General features: G+C 32.8%; 1 protein-coding gene and 1 pseudogene across 13 annotated transcripts in view; one reads left to right on the forward strand and one right to left on the reverse strand.

Moving 5' to 3' along the window:
- Window positions 1–20,061, reverse strand: part of CFAP69 (cilia and flagella associated protein 69) — a 51,617-nt gene that overhangs the window by 25,432 nt on the left and 6,124 nt on the right. For 7 of the 13 annotated variants that reach the window (XM_039878149.1, XM_039878139.1, XM_039878140.1 and 4 more), the window contains 11 exons: window positions 18,140–18,199; window positions 17,143–17,208; window positions 14,868–14,977; window positions 13,091–13,167; window positions 10,268–10,366; window positions 7,115–7,264; window positions 6,834–7,011; window positions 4,878–5,001; window positions 2,229–2,277; window positions 2,011–2,132; window positions 138–354 (listed from right to left, as the gene is read on the reverse strand). In XM_039878149.1, the coding sequence (XP_039734083.1) occupies window positions 138–354; window positions 2,011–2,132; window positions 2,229–2,277; window positions 4,878–5,001; window positions 6,834–7,011; window positions 7,115–7,264; window positions 10,268–10,366; window positions 13,091–13,167; window positions 14,868–14,977; window positions 17,143–17,208; window positions 18,140–18,199 (1,252 nt within the window). Of the gene's footprint in view, window positions 1–137; window positions 355–2,010; window positions 2,133–2,228; window positions 2,278–4,877; window positions 5,002–6,833; window positions 7,012–7,114; window positions 7,265–10,267; window positions 10,367–13,090; window positions 13,168–14,867; window positions 14,978–17,123; window positions 17,209–18,139; window positions 18,200–20,061 lie in introns of those variants that run through there. The other 6 variants (XM_039878142.1, XM_039878150.1, XM_039878148.1 and 3 more) reach the window with 6 other exon arrangements.
- On the forward strand, window positions 5,268–5,381 carry LOC120615283 (uncharacterized; annotated as a pseudogene).

The raw sequence follows: 20,061 nt of genomic DNA on the forward strand, positions 1-20,061 counted from the left end.
TCAAAATCACAGGAAGACAGATTTATATTTTCATTTCTTTTTGCTTTAATTTTATATCTTTTTTCTATGGATATATTGAGAGTTGAGTTGAAATACATAGATTAGAATTTTGACAGGAATCTTGAAGGGCCACTGACCTTCACTCTCGCACCATTCTAGAAATGCAAGAATTCGAGCATTTCCCTGGCACAGCATATATTCTTCTATTAACAAAGGAGCCACTGATGACAAAGTAGCAATTGCATGCAGTTGTAATTCTTCATACTGTGCTGCAGACCATTCAATTATTTTGTGTTTCTCAGGCTTTTTAACATAGGTAAACAAAGCCAAAACAACTTTGCCATCAATAAGTAGCTATGAGAAAGGCAAAAAGTATGTTGTTAGAAACATAAATAAAACAATTTTATTTAATCTAAGAAAATTAAATAAAAGATTTACATTCTGATGTTTCATTGATGACTATTCCAAAATATTTCCTTTGTAAAGATCCTAACCTATGTTAGGTACCCCTCCCCCCAAAATATAAAATAAAACACCAAACTCAATAATAACAGTTGGCTATAATCCCCTTTTTGGGGATATGTATTCTGTAGCTGACAAGAATAATATAGAGCAAGCATTAATTTTTTTTTTGTCTATGCTGCCTATATATGTAGTTCCTCCTTATCACAAAACCACAGGAGTTTAAAATTTGGAGCAAATAAAACTGATGGCATTTTCTCTTCTTTATTTTTTTTAAAAAAAACATTATAGTATATAATAGATTGTATACAATATAGTATACAATAGATTCAATTGTATACTATAAAAATCAATTTTGTCTGAAGTAATGACTATGGCTAAGTTTTAAGCACACAAAACAGAACTTATACAAATATTCTATCCAATGAATGCCATATTTTAAATTATATTCCTAGAATTTAAAAATTGTATTGAATCCATGATTTCAATAAAAACAAAAATGCATAGCTATTATGTTATAATCAAGTCAATATTATAGCTGATTCTGATTGATGCATAGTTGTGGTTCACAAGATAGTTACACATGATGTGCTATATTCTGTTCAATTTTCATTTGGCATTATTCTGTAAAGACTTTTTCACAATCACATCTGAAGTTTTCTAAATCTTTTACTATTCCACATGGAAAGAACACAAGATTTTGGATTGAGAAAACAAGAATAACAACTAGTTCTAGCATTACTGCAACTATTAAGTAGATAACATTTTTGAAATACTCTGTGAACTGCAAATAATAGTACACATGGTTCATTATCATTACTATTATTGGGCCACTAATATATGACATAAAAAAATTAGTTGATTCCACCGCTGACATAGTGCTTTAAGAAGCTTACCACAAACTTTGTGCCAATTGACTCTGTTGTCAACTAAAACTGGCTTATAAACTGTAGTGTAAAATTTATTTATTGTCTTTATAGCTATTTTAATAGTTATATATAATATTCTACTGTAATAATAAACCATGTTTTATTGAATATTTTCTATTTGGCATTTCAAAAACATTTAGGTTGTAACAGTATTTATTTTTGATATAAATAATAAAGTTATGGCTGTAAAGACAATTTTTCTTTTTCTGAGCTTTTTTTTAAGTATATATATTCCTCCAAGTGGCATTACCAAGAAAATCTGGAGCTCTTTTGATTCTCATAATAATTCCATGAGGTCAGTATTATACCCATTTTGAAGTTGAAATATCTATGTAGGTCTTCTTTCTTTTTATGTTCCTTTATTGATAAGATCTAAATATATAAATAAATCTCTAAGGTTCTCCTGCTTTTCTTGGTTTATGTGGTCTAAGTTTAGGTAGGTTCGCTGTTTATTTTCAGATAAGCAAAGGAAATTCTGAAAAGGTGAAACTTTGGCCAATAAGAGTTTGTTACTTTCTATGGTAAACATATGAGCTGGTGAAAGATTTGCAGCCATGACTTTTAAAAAGTTACACTACAAAGCGAGTTGATTTTAATTTTTGTTTTCATTACTCTTTACCTGTACAGTAGGTAAATCTTTACATAAGATCACAATTATATTGAATAGCAACTTCTTCAACTCAAAATCTTCATAGGAATTAGAAAGTTTAAGACCTTTTACCAAAGGATTCTGACTTTTAACTGTGAGGGGACAAAAAAGAAAGAGTAAAATAAAAGCCAAAATGATGTATAAGATTCATAAAGATAATTACAGGTTGAAAGTTTTATGGATTTTACCTTCATTAAAGGTTGCAAATAATATCAAATCCCTGGTAAAGCCACATTCCTAATATAAATATACAAAACAAACAGAAGGATGAGTTAATTAATGGAAATTAAGTTGCATATGCCTATATTTACCTAACATTTCAATATCTTTATCAGATTCCCTTTGTCATTCATTTAAATTCATAAAGTGCTAATAATAGGAAGGGATGAAAGCAAGAAAATAAAAGCATATAACCAGATAAATTTGTAATTTATTTAATATTAAACTTCTGTAGGTTCTAAAAAATATTTTACATTATTCAAGAATATTTTATATAATGCTGTTTAAAATTTGGTTGAGAACCTAAAACGTATTAGGACTACAAGTAACTCATGTAATTCATTTTTATAACTTCAAATGACAAAACAAAGGAAGAAAATAGTTATTTCCTACAGCTTTTCTTCTTAAAAAACCCCACTCCCTACCCCAAACCCAAACACTCTTATATGTCAAAGGTTTGGTCAAGAGATAACAAAACAGTTCCTACTTAACATGAAAAGCCCTAAAGAATAACCAGACTTGCAAACATTTCAGCATGAGAGAACTCATTCCTGACAGAGATATCCTAATTGGACTTTGTGCATTAGGGAGAGTTTACTGGGGCAAATGCTGAGCTTTTGAACTTGCAGCTCTATGTACTGGCTATTTTAAGATCAATACAGTTTCTTTACAATGTAAGCATGTTATTCTTTTGACTCACATTCATAGAATGAAACCTGAATGTTTCCAAGGATGCTAATGAGAACTTAAAGATCAGAGGAACATACAGGACCACCTACGCATTGCAGCCTTGATGAGAATGCTATGCAGAATTGTTTCCTCATTTACACAGTATGACTCCTATGACCTTTCTCTTATGTTGGGATCACTTGATGTCCATTACCATGGGGTTGTGGCCTTCGTTGCCAAATTTCCTTTAAGTATAAGTTAGAAAGTATGTGGCTGATAATATGAATATTGTTGCCAAAGATCCCTACTCTAAGATGTAATCGATTATTCAATGATTTTTACATGATAAAATATGGGGAAGTTCAGCTTCTGATATGGCAGAGTAGCTCCTATAAGAAACACTCCTGCAGGTAACACTTATAAATTCTGAACAAAATATGAAAACAACTACCTAGAAGATACTGGAGAAGAGTCAGGACTTTGATGAAGGAAATGGTACTGCATGAGTTTCCCTTTTTCCTTAAATGGCTTTTAGAGTGAGGCCAAACTCTAGTCTGCACCTTGTGGGGATGCTAAAACTCAGGATAAACCAGTAATCTTAGTGTCTTGAAGAACCAGAGGACAGAGGCAATCACAAAGCAACCACCGCTACTGGAAAGTGAAGGGAGAAATCCCATATGGAAGAAATCCCATAAAGGAGAGAGCCAGAGAAAGGGAAACCCAAATTCTGTGTATAAACTTTCCAAATCTCTGGCTGATGCCTGAACCACACAAGGGCAGAGAACACTCAAGGATCCCATGTAAGACTAAAAGAAACGAACTGATAATTGAGCTGCCTCCACCACAGAGATGAGTCTATCCAAACTACATGCTTATTAATACAAAAAAAAAAAAAATACTTTTCAGAGGAATACACCAGAATTGACCGTAAAGATGCTCATAATGAATGGAAAGACAGGCACTCTCAGCAGAGAAGTAGAAAGTATCAAAAGGAACCAAAAGAAAATTCTAAAACTGAAATATGTAACGTCTGAAATAAAAATGTTTTAGATGGTATTAATAGCAAAATGAAGATGACAGAAAAGAAAGTCAGTGAACTTAAATATATAGACCAATACAAATTATCCAATCTAAAGAAAAGAGAGAAAAATGATTGAAAAAAGTGAACAAACCTGGGGGACAATATCAAAAAGTTGAACCTACAAGTAATCAGAGTTCCAAAAGAGGAGAGAATGGAGCTGAAAAAATACTTAGAGAATAATGACTAAAAATTCTCCAAATTTAGTGAAAGACCTATATTTACATATTCAGGAAGTTCTATAAACTCAAAGAAGATAAATACAAAGAAAATCACATCTTGACACATCATAGTAAAACTGCTGAAAACCAAAGATAGAGTGAAAATCTTGAAAAACAGCCGGAAAACAAAATGATACATTTTACACAGGAGAACAATTTGAAATAACATATACTTCATATCAGAAACAATGGAGGCCAAAGGACAGTGGAACATATTTAAAGTGCTAAAAGAGAAAAATTTCTACCTAGAATTCTATATTCTGTGAACACAGATTTCAAGAATTAAACAAATTAAAGATATTTTCAGATAAAAGAAACTAAGAGAATCTGTTGCCAGCAGCCAGCAGATCGGAAGTTCTTCAGGTGAAAGAGAAATGGTATCGGATAGAAACTCATATCATCAGGAAGGGAAAAAATGCATCATAAATGGTAAATATGTGAGTAAATTATAAAATATGAGGAAGACCTCAAATTTCCAAAGGCAATGGAAAGAGAAATTGGCAGAGTACAAGTGTACTGGCAACCATCATGACATTACAACATAACTTGGCATTACAGCAAAGTACATAAATATTACAACAAAGTCTAGTGCTCTTTTCTCTTACTCCTATCACTTTGAATTAAAATTAATAAAATTTACTCATACTTACAATCATTGGTGCTTCAGGATTTTGAGCTATAATTGTAGTGATGACTAATATATCGTTTCTAAGCTGACGATCATAATGACGAAAGCCTCTCATAAACAGATTTTTAAATATTTCCTTCAAGGCCCTAGAAAGTAAAATCATATTTTTAGAACCATATTTTAATGGAAATGCTACTTAAATGTTTACCAAGAAAATCTCCCTTTTGTATTATACTATTCATTGCCAAGTATTTCTAATTTTTTCCATATTTCCAAATCTGCCCCTAATTCACTGTAGTGAGAATCCATTCAGGTACTAAGAATCTATCAATGCAATCTACCCATGGTGGTCAGAGTGACTGCTCTAAAATAAAGATTTGATCACTTCATTTCCCTTTTTAAAACTACTTAAATCTACAGCCACCCTGTATGTGCCCAATCTTGTCTGATCTCGGAAGCTACGCAGGGTCGGGCCTGGTTAGTACTTGGATGGGAGACCACCTAGGAATACCAGGTGCTGTAGGCATTAAAAAATAATTAAAAAAAACTACTTAAAGGCTTTTCTTTGTTCTTTAGATAAAGTTCTACTTCCTCACCAATGCTCATCAGGCCTTTTGCGTTATTTATGGTCCCTGCTAACACTGTTGACGTCATCACTTTTTTACCTGTACTTTCTGCTCTCGTCATACTGAATTTCTTTCAGGTTTCTGATTGCTAAATTCTATTTTCACTTCTGCTCCCTGTCTGGGATGCTCTCTGTATGCAAAACTCTTCTATGTTGCCAATTTGTATTTATCATTCAGATACCAGATTAGGGTTCATTAGGAAGCATTTATTAGCTCTCCAAGTTTGCTTCAGGTTCCCTGTACAATGGGCATTTGTTGCTTTGCTTCTTTGGATCCGCTTGCCTTTCTTGTGATAACTGTATCCTTATTTTTATTTAGGCTTCACTCCTTACCCACTTTTGGTCTTCTGAACTCCCTTCAACTTCCTTTTAGCCAGAACACTCCTCTTTGTTATTAGTAATTCGCTCTGGAATGGGCAATGGCCAACATCACAATGCTCAGGGGCCAACAGGGACTCAATTTGAAAAAATTTTCTCCATGCTTTCAGAATAGCAAGTTTTCTCTTCCGCTTGATTTGGGGTTGTGATGTTGTGAACCTAGACTTCTTAGGTCTCACCAGGTGGAGCTTGTAAAGAAAGCCAACATAGCAGAAGGCAGTGCAGAGAGATGAAGAGGGCCCAATTCTTGATATCTGCTGAGCCTTGAATACAGCTGCACATGAAACCAGTTTTATTCTTGACTTTGTAGTTACACTAGCTCATAAATTTCCTACATGGTTTAAACTGGTAGGGTTGGGTGTTCAGTCACTTGCACACAAAAATATACTGATTCACCCTCTTCTGGAAAACATGTAGCATCTTGCAATAATCCCTTTCATAACATTTAGTACGCTCTATTTTATTTGCTTATTTACTTGTCCATCTCTCCTAATATAATGCAAATTCCACAAAAGCAGAAACCATGTCTGTATTATTTTCAATTGTTTTTCTAGGGCCTAGAGCAGACAATAATCACTTGACAAATAAATGTATAAGTAACTTAAAGGTTTACTCATATTATTGCTAATGCTTATTGCAGTATCTAGAAGACAATAAGTATTCAAAAAACAGATTTAGTGAATATAGAAAAATAAAATAGTTCTTTTAAATGTCTAATTTTACTTTATACATATTCAAAGACATAATTTAGTTTTGTTAACAAGACTTTGTTAACTTTAATAGCCTTCTATATAGGAAAAAAATGGCTTTTCTGCTGATGCATTCATACCATGCTACAAAAAAAGATGTTCTGAAACATAGCCATTACATGAAACACAAGCCTAATTGAACATAAATTGAAACAAAAGTGTTAGTTATGTCACCGACTATTATTTTAAGGTTAAAAAGCATTCCTATCTAACTACACAGACTTACAGCAAACATTCCAAGTTACTAAGCTGTTGTATGATTTCTTCTTTTGAAGATTTTTCCAATAAGTTCCAAAGTATTTCTGATGAACGAAATAGAAGCTGTCCAGAGGGATCTGGGTCATTGAGGTGAGCACAGATGCTACTGGCTGCTTGTGCTTGCATCATTAAAGTACAATTAGCTTCTGAAAATAAATTTAAAAATTATTTATATTGCACAGTCTTGACATTGTTAGATAGAAACAAAATAGTTGAGACTAAAGTGTTCGAATTTAATAATATACGAACCAGAAGTTGAGAGATGTTGCAGAGCTTTCAGTACCCAAAGTTTCTCAACAAGTTGATTATCAAGCAAGGCCAATGACTGCACCATTGTTTTTGCCAATCCTCCGACTTCAGCCATTTGAATCTTATATGATGAGCTAGCTTGCTGGTAACCTAATGATGATTAGTTAATAAATATGTACAGTTATTTCACATAGTAATCATCTACATTAAGACAAAGGAATGAGTAATTTATCTTTAAACAGCAGCAGCAATAACAAAACTTTTAAAAAGTGTTTGGTTTAAAATGGTTTGGCAAAATTTTTCTATAAAGGGTCAGGTAGTATTTTAGGTCTTGTAGGTTATAAGGTTTCTGTCTCAATTATTCAACTTTGCTATGATAGCATGAAAGCAAGCATATACAATATAAAAAGAAATGGGCATGCTGTGTTCCAATAAAACTTTATTTACAGTGGGCTGATTTTGGCCTGGGGTCTATAGTTTGCTGATCCCCCATGCAGCATTTGCAATAGGACTATAAATTTGGGGGCACATTTTAAATTCTAAAAAAGAACAGTATTTCTCGTCAGTAGATATGTCTTTCCATAAAGGAAAATGGCATAATTACACAAATATTGAATGTTTTCACTATTCAAGTCAACACATTACTTCAGTGCTTTCAAGGGACAATAATTATGTGATGTTCGCAATAAAATAAGAGGTAAAAATATAATGCTGTTCTGATCAGTGTTAGTAAATAGAATGGTATTTTAGGGAAGTTTGATTCTTGGTGACATATCTTATAAGAATTTCCTTCTGTCTTAGCTTTTATGAGAAACACTACCGCTCCTTTTGATACAGTTGAACAGGCGCCTGCCCAACTACATTTAACAAGAAAGATTAAGTGAACATCAGAAGCTACTTGCTCACCTGAGATGCAGCTATTTTCTTTTAGTGATGTCACTTATCTGACTCCCTTGACTTCTCGACTTTTGAGACTAAATTCTTTAACTTTGTCATAGTTCTGGGATGTCTTTCAGTTTATCTTTCTGAATATGAGCTCTGGACCTGGATAAGGCCTTGTCCTTCCTGTGATGCATTCTCTATGGTATGCCCTAGCTAGTCATTTTAAGCATTTAAAAAGTATGAAGAGGAAGACAAAAATTGCCTGTAATTTCACCATCCATATATAACAATACTAACATTTTTGGTATATTTCTTGCTGATATTTTAATGTAAGCATATAACTTTAACAATATACCACATGTATGCATAATTTTATATTCTACTGCAGCTACTAACCATTTTATTGTAAGCTTTTCCCCATTCTGTAAAACATTTTCTTGAATCATGATTTTCGTTTGCATGATAGTCTATCATAGGGATGGCCCCAAATGTATATTTAAACTTACTTTATCTTTTTCTGTTGAGTTTATATTTCTAAAGAAGGATATTCTAATATTAAGGCTCATGGACTTGATTCCTATCTCCAGGGCTATGTCTCTTATAATTACTCTACTGAGGACTTTTCAGCTGTGTTCTCAGATGTCCAGCCATGCCCATCTCTCGAAACCATCTGTGACAGTGAGAATATTGCCTAAGGCTCCTAATTTTCAGAGCCTGATCAAATTAAGGTCACTTCTCTGCATCTTCACTCCTCTGTTCATATCTCATACATCATTTGTCTTTCTACCTTAAAAAAACAGTGCCTGTATCTTACCAAGGTTAACTCTAAGTTTATGCTCTTAATTCCATCCTCTGATGATTTCTTTGGGAATTTTGCCCTCCCGTTTCCTACTTACTAGCTTTTTGTTCCTCTGCCTACAAACTTCATTTTCCCCTATCCTAAAAACAAATTGAAAACAACAAAACCTAAATATCTTTCTTTGATCTTGCTACCGGTTCAGCTGTTCTCCATCTTCTTTTTCTTCAACATATCATAAAATATGTCTGTATTCACTGCCTCTACTCCCTTGTTCCCACTGCCTCCACTCTCATGGTCTTCTCATTTCTTTAATCATGCATCTGCCCTGACGCTTTATGGCAATAACCCGCCTAAGATTAACTATAATTTTCCAGATACCACATGAACTTGGCTTTTTCATTCCTCAATTACAGAAGCCTCTGCAGCATTTGCTACTGAGACCACTTCTTCCTTCATTAAACATTTCACTCATTGGCTCACAAGACATGGCAAACTTTAGGTTTTCTTCTTCCTCTCAGAGCCTCCCTTCACTGCCAATATCTTGAGATCGTTTTTTTCCAAACCTCAAAATGGGCACTCTCCATGATGTCATTCTAGGTCCCTTGCTGTTCTCCTAGCAAACTCTACTACTCTGATGGCTTCAATTTTCATCTCTATCTGGATGGATTCCAAACCTTATTGCTGGTCTCTGCTTTTGATATCTAATGGCTACTATCTATCAAATACTTCCTCCTATCTCATCAATAGTTCAAGTTTGACATTTAATAACCTCCTTATTAAATTCTTCACACATCTTCCCATTTTTCTCTAGTCATAGTGATCTTTCTTTTTCTACTACAGGGTCTTATTTCTATCTATCTTAAGGAATTTGTAACTTAAATAACTCAAAAATATTATTTATATCTTCTCTCCCTTCCTAGATTAATATAAATTACAGAAACTCTGAAGGTAGGAAGTATGTCCTAAATGAAATTATATCCTCCGCAATATAGGTGCCCTCTGCCTTGATATTACACATTTCAGTGTCATTCATTTTATCATTATATATTAAGATCCCTTAGCTGTAACATGCAGAACTGTTTTCCCGAATATGATGGAGAATGTTGTTATTATTAGGAATTTAATTGGTGGGACAGATATTATCAATAATTATAAAATGTTAGAAAATAATAAATGATATCAACACTATGAAATAACATTAATAGTAATACTTATAATGAAACTAACGAGTATGACTTTAAAATTATATCATAAATATTTAGCATCAGAATAAAAATATTATGCAAATCAAAATTGAAAAAAATTTTTCTTTGTTTAAAATGACCAAAGAACTTGAGACTACAAAAAAACCCTGTTTTTGATATATGCATTTATGATCCCACTCCGTCTTTCTAAGTTCAAAGACAAATAAGACAGAATATTCTGTTTCATAAAGACCAAAGTTATTACAGAAAGACCATTAAAAACTTCACCTGTAATATGCTTCTTTGGTGGTTCTGCATGGTAAAAGTCAACAATACACTTACAAATTTGTATCCTCAGTTCAGAACTTGGTACTTTCATTAAGTCACCTGCCAGAAAGATAAATGAATACTATTTAATAATACTGTCATATGCTTATTTGCAAATTTAGTGTAAAGTGTTAGAATATCATTATTAAAATATCTTCACCAGAGATTTGTATAATCTCATACGAGTTGGATTGTAGGATTGTATAATTTTACACACACACGCGCGCGCGCACGCACACACACAAGACCCTGGATTTAACCTTATAACATCTGGCTCAATCAGCTCAGCCTTTCTTTCCCAGGAAGAAAAGAATGGTGATTAAAAGCATAAATGCTAGAACCACACTAAGATTAAACCCTGGCTCTGCCACTTACTACCTGTATAAACTTGTGTTTTAGTTTTCTCATCTATAAAACAAGTATTATTATTATTTTGGCAAGATGTGGGTTACCAACATGTTCCTCCCTAACCAGAGTCAGTAATTTGTGATCTACAGTAATTTATCCTTTACTTGAAGAAGGCCCAAGTGAAGCTCTACTCTTCAATTTGCTGACAGAGTAGAGGATAGTGAGTTTCTAGGTGGCCTTTGCCCTGCAGGTAATAGTTTTTAAGTTCAAGTTCTTTGGGTAGGGATAAAGGATAGAGAGGGTTCCTTTTCAATCGTATCTTCTGAACTGGTTTCAGGCGGCATGTCAAACTGCCTTGCATTTGCTCTGGTGAAATCCTATAGGTGTGATCCTCAAAAGAATCTGAAAATAATCTGTGAAGTTCTAAAACTGATCCATGCCCTCTGGGGGACTGAGCACAAATGGAGTCAGTGGTGTCAGCTTTAGGACTGACTCAGATATGGCTGGATTCTTAGAGGGAAAAGGGACAATTACATGTTCCCTGAAGACCTGAGTTTTGCATTAGGGCTTACATAATGTTCATTTCTGGGGTTAGTCAGTGAATGCAGATGCAAGTGGACAGAAGCAGGGAGCACAGAGGACATTCTCATCCTTGTTTAAGGAGACCCTATCTGCAAAAGACATCACACAAAAAAGGGACAGTTTCAAGATTATTTTCTAAATTTTACTTTTTTAGACTCTCCCTTTGAAGTTGAAAAATCACATTTTGGGAAAATTTAGGCAACAACTACATTTTTCCAACAGAACTAACCGAATGTTCAAGTTAATAGAAATTTCTAAGGTTTCTCATCTGCTTCTCCACCCTTTTAGTTCCTGTAAATTTAGACCATTTCTCACAGTTTCCTGTTTTATAATCTCAGGGCAGAGTACCAACTTCTTTACTCATACATTTCTGGAATTCTGCTCTTAATAGAAATATCTATCATTTAGAAGAATAAGTAACATATTTACTAGTACATAGTAGAAACTGGAAGTTATTAGTAAAAAATAGCCTTTGTTCAAAATTTTATATTACCAATAATGATTTTAGTTTAAACTCATGTTTCCAGCAACGAAAAAATTAGGGACAGAACAGTAGTAGTTGCAGGCAGTAATCAGTGAAGGGAGTTCATTCTAAGATGAGAGTTCATACTGCCCTCAAGTGAGACAGCAACGTGTTCTGTAGGCAATCAGTCATTCAGCAAAAAGCAGACATGAGTTAGAAATGGGCCACGTGGCTATCATATGAATTTCTGCAAACACTCTTAGAGGCAACATTTAAAAATAATATGGGCAACAGAGGCATTTAAAAAATGTTATCAACTAAACCTACATTTTTTCTCTGTTAATAATACCAAGTCCTCTTTGTGGCTGGCTTCCTATTATAAATTTCCACTGATGATAGAGACTCACAGAATTAAAATTTCCCATTAGTTTTCAGCCTGCTTGCTCTTTAAGATCATTCTCTCTAACTCCCCATATTTATTTAATTTCCTTTATAGCTTTACTTCCTCTAGGCCATAATAATTTTTCCCAAAGTATCTACAGTTAAGGACTATAAAATTTGTTTAGATATAAAAGGTTAGTGTCTATGTTAAAAATTAAAAATACTTTTTACCTATTCCATTTGAGTCTCTAACATCTTTTGGTATGGCATATAATGCTGGGAACATAACTATTCAGTAAATACTTTTTATTTGTTGGGCTAATTGTATATCTTTTATTTATATGAACAAAGACCTATATTAGTAAGTATAAATTTAATGCAGGACTTGTATTGGGAACATGCTGTCATATCTCAAGGACAGATTCAAGGAACTAGTGTTTGAATGATCTCATTTCCTAGGAAATTATTATTTTCTTTCTCTAGAAAATTGAGCAATAACTGAAATACAAACTGCTGTTTTATGGTATTTTTTCATATTTTTAAATATGAAACATAGGCACCCTCATCTTTATGTATATTATGCTAAAGTTCTTAATGTTCCACCATTTTATAATTTTATTTAAAATTTTAGATTATTTATTGAACAATTCAGTTCTCAATGAATCTAGCACTTATTAGAGTTCAGTTGAAAACATTTTGTGATTACTGAGATGGACATATACTTCAAAATAACACAAACTAACATCAAGACAAATAAGCACACAGAAGTATCTGTCAGTCCTTGTATTTAAGGAACACAGAATCTTGTTGGTATTATGGAACATCTGAGTATAAAAAAATACAAAAATTATCACCAAGCACATTATAATTAATTCCCAACCAGAAAACAAGAAAAGAGCCTAGATTTGGAGGAGTGCCCTTAGTGAAACTTAGTGAAAGAGACATTTCTTTCTCATCAGTAACGTCTGTCATATGTTATACCCCTCGATCTGAAGGAAATCTTAACTTACCCAGAAGTGCGATTGAATTAGCAGTATCTTCAGCATATGTTATTTCATCCGATACTTTCTTTTTCAAAAAAGGAAAGCTTCAATAAGGATGAAGAAATGTACGAGATATGTTTAATGAAGTCCTTAATTGAAGCATCATTTGCAAAGTAGGGGAAAATTTCCTTTCAAAAGAATAAAATGAGAATATCCTATTCTTTAGCCCTAGGGAATTGACAACTATCAAAAAAAAAATTTTGTGTCTCTAAGTGACCAAAAGAAAAATAAAATAGGTTTATAAAAAGCAAGGGTTAAGAAAGCCATTTGCAACACTGCATAAATAAAAAACTTAAAAATCATCTTTCTCTCTGAGGGCAAAATAATAAGGGATTATAGCTGTATTTCTACCAAAATTTGGAAGACAATGGATAATCTGATACAAATCAGATCTTGGCTTACTTATAACTTAAAAGCTGTTCAAGGGCTTTTTCTGAAGTTCATGAAACTCTACTTAATAGATCAATGGTTTATTTGCTCGTAAAGGTCAGTGACCTTTCCTGGATCAGTTACCATCCACAAAAGAACAGATATACTTTTTGAGACACTAAGAAATCCAAGTTAATGAATATTAATTATATTATTATTGCATTTCACAACCACTGTAACCAAAGTTATTTGAAAAGAATTTATTTACAAATAATAAAAAGATATTGCACTTGAACCTACGTCATTAGTCTAAATGTCAAAGGAGAAATAAAATTACTTCTTAAATACAAAATATAAACTATTTTGGATTTCATGAGTTCAAAATTTGAAACTCCTGTGCTGCTTATTTAAAGTATAAGGTATCCTGCGTATAAGATTTAATTAATGTTTTTTCAAGAAAAATTAACCAAGTGGTTGAAAAACGGCATTTAGAACTATCATATGTGGGTGTATACATGTGCCATTTGGAATCGAAAGATATTTCAAGTGCAAGCTATGAAAAGGACAATTTTGTAAATGTCACAGAGGTTCGTTTCTAATGTTTGTTAGAATTTTCATTTGAAACAAATAACATTACTTATTACCCACCTTATTGTTAAATCTCTAAAATGAAGAACTCTAAAACCAGTTCTACTCGCCCTCAAACTTTTTCCTTTTCTACCAAAGGAAACAACCTAAAAGATAAAGCCTCAGAAGCGCATTCCAACAAAAAGGTTATTAAAAAAAAAAGCATTATACTTCTGATGCAGTGAGAAAGGCATACAACTTAGAGGCCAAAACAGAAAGGCTTTATTTTTTTTATTTTACTTTCAATGTTTTTATCTTCCAAAAAAAGGCTTAGAAAGTTATAGAATCAAGTGAGGATGAGGTGTGGAGAAATGTAGGATGAAAGCAGAAATTAGGAAAGCAGAAAAAAATGAAATAATATGAATAATTATAAAATGTAAAGAAAAGTGAAGAGTGTAACTCAAAAGATTTGTCATACCATGCAATGAAACATTTAGTCACAGCTTTCATAAAAAAAAAAACAGTTCTGACTGGAGCTTTGCAGAAGCACTGATATTGAAATAAGGCTTATGAGTCTGGTGTTCTTAGGACTTGCACAGCCTCAAAATTTGAAAATGTTTTACATATATAATCTCACATCTATTTAATAGTAATTATTTCTAATTAGTACATTAAAGTTCCTTGAAAGCACAAGAGCAAGTGAAGTTTTCTGAGTTCCGTATCACTTTGCTATACCATAATGCATAATATCTTTACAATACAAAACAAAACATTAAAAAAAACACTGCATGCAAGATAAACAACTTACCCACATAATTTTAGGATACTATATGCGGATTCTATAAAATGGGGCTGTTGTCCAATTTTCCCTGCACACAGATTCAGAATTTTAAATATCTGTGCTAAATCCCTTAGGGGCTTTAATACTTTTAGTTAAGAAATAACATTAAGATTAATATTTTTATTAACATTCTTTACAGTGCTTCTGCCAAGAAAGTCTATACAATTCTTATTCTGTTAAATGCAGTTGACACCAGTTTAATTATACTAATACTGAAGTCTAAAAAGGAAAACTTAGAACCATATTTTTTAAAGGAAGATTATTAATTTTTATCTCTCAAAATTCTTTTTTTCTCCTTTCCCTATACATTTAGAATTTCATTATCAACTACTATGCCGCAGATTCAGTTCATCAATAACTTACTACTGACAATGAGTAATAACATCTTGAAAAATTAACTTAATGGCTCAATGATATCTTTCTTTTCTACCCACCCACAGGAAACATTAATTGCTCCAGAATAAGCAACCCAAACCTACCTTCCTTTTCTGCATTACTTTATTAACATTACTCAGGGTGTGTTACTCTTGTTCTTAAGATTTAAATTGGTTGAAATTTGATTTCATTTAAAACCATCTCTAGATCTTCAGGTAAAAGCACCTGTATTTCACCTATTTAAAAAACCCCATTGGTACATAAACAAATTTCACAGATTCTGTTTTAGAGCTTAGGGAACAGAGTAGTTGTGAGGACTGGGTATATTAGAAATCAAACCTCTGTTAACTTCCTAGAGAAGTGACCAAGATACTTCTCTAATTTATCTTTGTTTTAAGTTTTATAACCTCTAAAGCCAGACTACTAAAGGCATTCAGAAATAGAGCCATTTGCCACCAACTCTCTAACCTGAAGAAGAGAAAAAATGGTTAAGATAGGCAAAAAAATCACTTGCTAGTAGACTTTCTTGGCTACCAATAAATAGTGCTTAATATGCACAAGTCCTCGGGTAACTGATTGACTCAACAAATCCACAGAAGACAGGGCTAAAATATGGTAAGAAAAGAGTTAGATAAAAAATAGTTAGATTTAAGGCATATTTCCCTTAATAGGAGAGTTAAGGCATTTTGAAATACTGGAACAAGCTAATATTAGAGACCGATATCTCCTTTTAGACAGGACAACTGTCCGAGACTGTTTAGATCAATACTACTGAAAGTGTGGTCTATGGACCACTGCCAATTCTGAAATTGTATGTTACCAGTCTGTGGCAAGATGACTTCAGAAAATGAGAGTTTCCTGTGACAATTTTATTGCATTTTGCAATAGCATATATATGCAAAGGTTAAAACAACAACAAACTGATTCTTAAGCACAGATAGTTTTGAGATGAAGTAGTTTCCATACATTCTGATTGGGGTGATATATTCGGTGGGGATAGTATCTCATATTAATATAATATTTTGCAGATAATCAAGCACTTTCATGTACATTATCTAGTCTTCTTAACAACCTCATGAAGTACTGTTATCTCTATTTTATAAGGGCAGAGAAGTTAAGAAACTTACCAAGAGTGCAAATATTGAATAAATTGACAGAAACAGGACTTCGACTTTGCCCTCCCAACGATATTTACTGTTTCTCTAAGTCTATAGAAACTGACACTATCTGTACAGAGTTAACTGTATTATACTGCTTTATTCAATTTTATATTTTCTAAGAAAAAATATGTAATTTTATAAAAAACACAAAATGTTAGATATTTTCTATGGTAGACAGAATAATGGCCAGAATAATGGTCTAAAGATGTCCACATTCTAATCCTCAGAACTTGTGAATATGTTACCATATGTGACAAGGGGACTTTTCAGCGAATACGTTAAAAAATTGTGAGATAGGAAAGATATCTTAGATTAACTAGTTAGGAACAGTCTAATCACGGTGTCCTTATAACAGAAAGAGAGAGGCAGGAGATGTGATGACAGAAGCAGAGGTGAGAGTGATGCTGCTGCAAGGAAGGGGCCGTGAGTCAAGGAATGCAGGCTGCTTCCAGAAGCTGGGAAAGGCAAGGAAATGGATTCTCCTGAGAGCCTTCAAAAGGAACCAGCTTTGCTAATACCTTAACTTTAGCTCAGTGAAACTTATTTTGGAATTCCGACCTCCAGAACTGTAAGACAAAAATTTGTTGTTTTAAAGGATTAAGTTTGTGGTACTCACAGCAGTAATAGGAAAACTAATATATTTTCTAATAAAAATTCTCCCATTTCAGGATAAATGAAACATATATACATAAATATGTAAAGGATACAAATCCATTCTGATAATACTGTACCAGTATCTTGACAGCTTTAAGTTGCTTTTCTTCTAAATCATCCTAAAACAAATGATCTCTTTTAGTTCTTTTGTGCTATTAAAACTGTTGAGATTAAAATTTTCTCTTTAATATAAGAAGTAGACACATTAAAATTAAGAAATTCTTAAACTACTATATTATACTGTAAAGATTATAAAATGTTTCCTGAAACAGTGAAGTAAAACTAAACTAGCATTTAAATTTGATTAGGAAATTGAGAATTAGACGTAGGTTAATATATGAGCAGGAATTGTTTCCAGAAATAATATTAACAATACCTGAAGTATGCTGAGCATTTTTCTATGCCATGCACCATTTAGGCACTATTCATACATATTAATCTTCAAAATGACACTACTAAGGAGGTACTTTTATTATCCCTGTTTTCCAGAATAGAAAACTCAAGCTGAAACACTGATTTGTTTGAAATCACACAGATAATAAGTGGTGATGTTAGGAGTCAAATTTAGCAATCTGACTCCAGAAATTGTATGTTAACCTCTAAAATATGCCCAGACTACTGACGCAAACCAAACATCTTCAGCCAATTAAAACAAAACTCTCTACAGTGATGTGTTTTTATGACTGAATCATTTCTGTCCTTTTACCCTTAAATTGTTTTTAAAAAGCTGTGGCATTTTCTATACTTTCTTTTCCTTCCTTACCACCCCCATCCTTACTTAACAACTAGTAGGAGCTATATGTAGTTGGGTTTTCCTTTTTAAAAAATGTAGATATATTCACAATTAAAAATAACTTTCACAACAAAAATAGCCAGTAAAAGATAAATTATTCTTATAGAGTCATTATTTTTATTGTTTTTGCTCTTTTTTGTGTAAAAATGTAGAGACTAAAAAATGTTAAAATGATGACTAAATTTTTGTGCCTGCTAATCACAGGACACTGTGTTGTTTTGATCAGTTCTATCAAGGTCAACTCATTTTCCACTTACTTTATCAGTTTCTTGAAGGAGTTTGATGACACGATTTAGGTCCATAGGCTTTAAAGCACCCTAAAAAACATACAAATCTTAGAATTCTATATCATGAGAATCAAGAAATTACATCAAACACACTTTTAAAAAAAAATGGGATATTATCCCTTCGCAACTTAAAAATATCTTATGACAAAGAGATAGGGGAGGATGAAAAAGCAGATGAGACCTTAAAGGAGTAAATAAATTTTGGAATAAAAAAAAAAAAAAGCACCTCTTGAATTCTAATATTATCTTGTAATATTAATATCCTCAAATCTGAAAGTCCCGAAAGGTCCAAGAGACCATCTGGAATAACAGCCCTTCCATGCTTTGGAAAATAAAATGATCTCATTCATACATAGTCCATATCTCATGCATACACATTACACTGAATTTACCTAGGCAACTAGGTATATACAACTAGCTCCTAAACTACAGGTAGGAGACTGCCTTTCTGAACCAGGTATCTCCTCTCTCAGTTGGTACCAGCATTCTTATAGTCACCCACATTAGAGAACAGGAAACTCCCAAGTTCTACAGATTTTACATCTTCAATATTTATTTCTTTTTTTACCTTAAAATAATTTTTTATTTTTCAAATAGGGTTGGTATTTTTCAACATTTCTTGAGGCCACTCCATCTTACTGATTTGTTCAGTTCTCATCTCTCACTCAGCTGTGAAGATTTCCTGTTGTTCTCCCTGCCTCTACTCTTGTATCTTTCAGCATCATCTTTTACACTACGATCAGAATAAAAAATCTCAAATCTGAACATAACCCATCCGAATCATTCGATGACTCTCCTTTACTGCCCTCTCGCCCCTCTTCTATTTTAATTTATGTTGTTACAATTCTATTCCTCTCCTTGGTTAATGCCCACAGGCTGGTCCTTCAAGACACAGCTCAGGTGTCACCTCCCCAAAGGATGAAAAAAGACAGAACAAATGTCCCTCCTTTGTGCACCCATAGACCCTACCTGTATATTTATTACAATTCCTATCACATTGTTCTAAAATGGCTTACATGTTTATTTCCCACCACACCCTGTCCCAAAGGTCAGTTGAGGGCAAAGGCTTTTGTTTTCTGGCATGCCCAGCACTGAACACTGGGCCTGGCCTATAAAATTATTTGTAGGGAAGTGGGGAAGGAAACAGGCGGGTCTATGATCCAAAGTTTAAGTTGATACAGAAATCTCCAAATTCTAAATACAGTTTTGGCAATATTAATCTTGGGCACTGATACTTTGTTGCATGACATTTTCTTTTTAATTTAAATATTATATCACAATTGCTTAGTCCCATTATATGAGTTAAGCTGTCCCAGTTTCTCTTGTTTCCTTCCTCCTGTTGTGCTTGCTTTCACTTACTTTTACTTTAAAATAACTTTAAAATAAAAGATGGTGTAATGATGATATAAAAAGGAAACATATCCTACTTACTCCTATCATCTAAATTCATCTATTTATATTTTTATATATTATTTTCTGGTTTTGTATATTTTTATACATTATTTTCTGTTTTTATTTCATATATAAATACCTTATATAAATTCACTTAGTGTTAACACCACTGTATTTTCTGACTTTTATATCTATAATACATACATTTCCATATTTCTACAGTCATTATTCCAATGCCTTTCAAATCTAGAGTTTCCTTTCCTTTCACAATTACAAACTTGTATACTCTGACCTTTAAAAATGCCTTTCAAAAACAATTTCCAGTTAAGCATTCTAACTTTAAGTCTACAGAATAAGTATTGGAATGAGTTTATTTACTCAAAATAATTTTTACTTTAAAAATTAATAATAAAAATGGATTTATTACTTATCTATACCTAGTATCATGGTTATCATTAAAAATTACATTTTTACTGTTCAATTATTAAATTTACTGTTAC

This window comes from Pteropus medius, unplaced genomic scaffold (genome assembly GCF_902729225.1).
Source record: "Pteropus medius unplaced genomic scaffold, Ma_sr-lr_union100, whole genome shotgun sequence".
NCBI lineage: Eukaryota > Metazoa > Chordata > Mammalia > Chiroptera > Pteropodidae > Pteropus > Pteropus medius.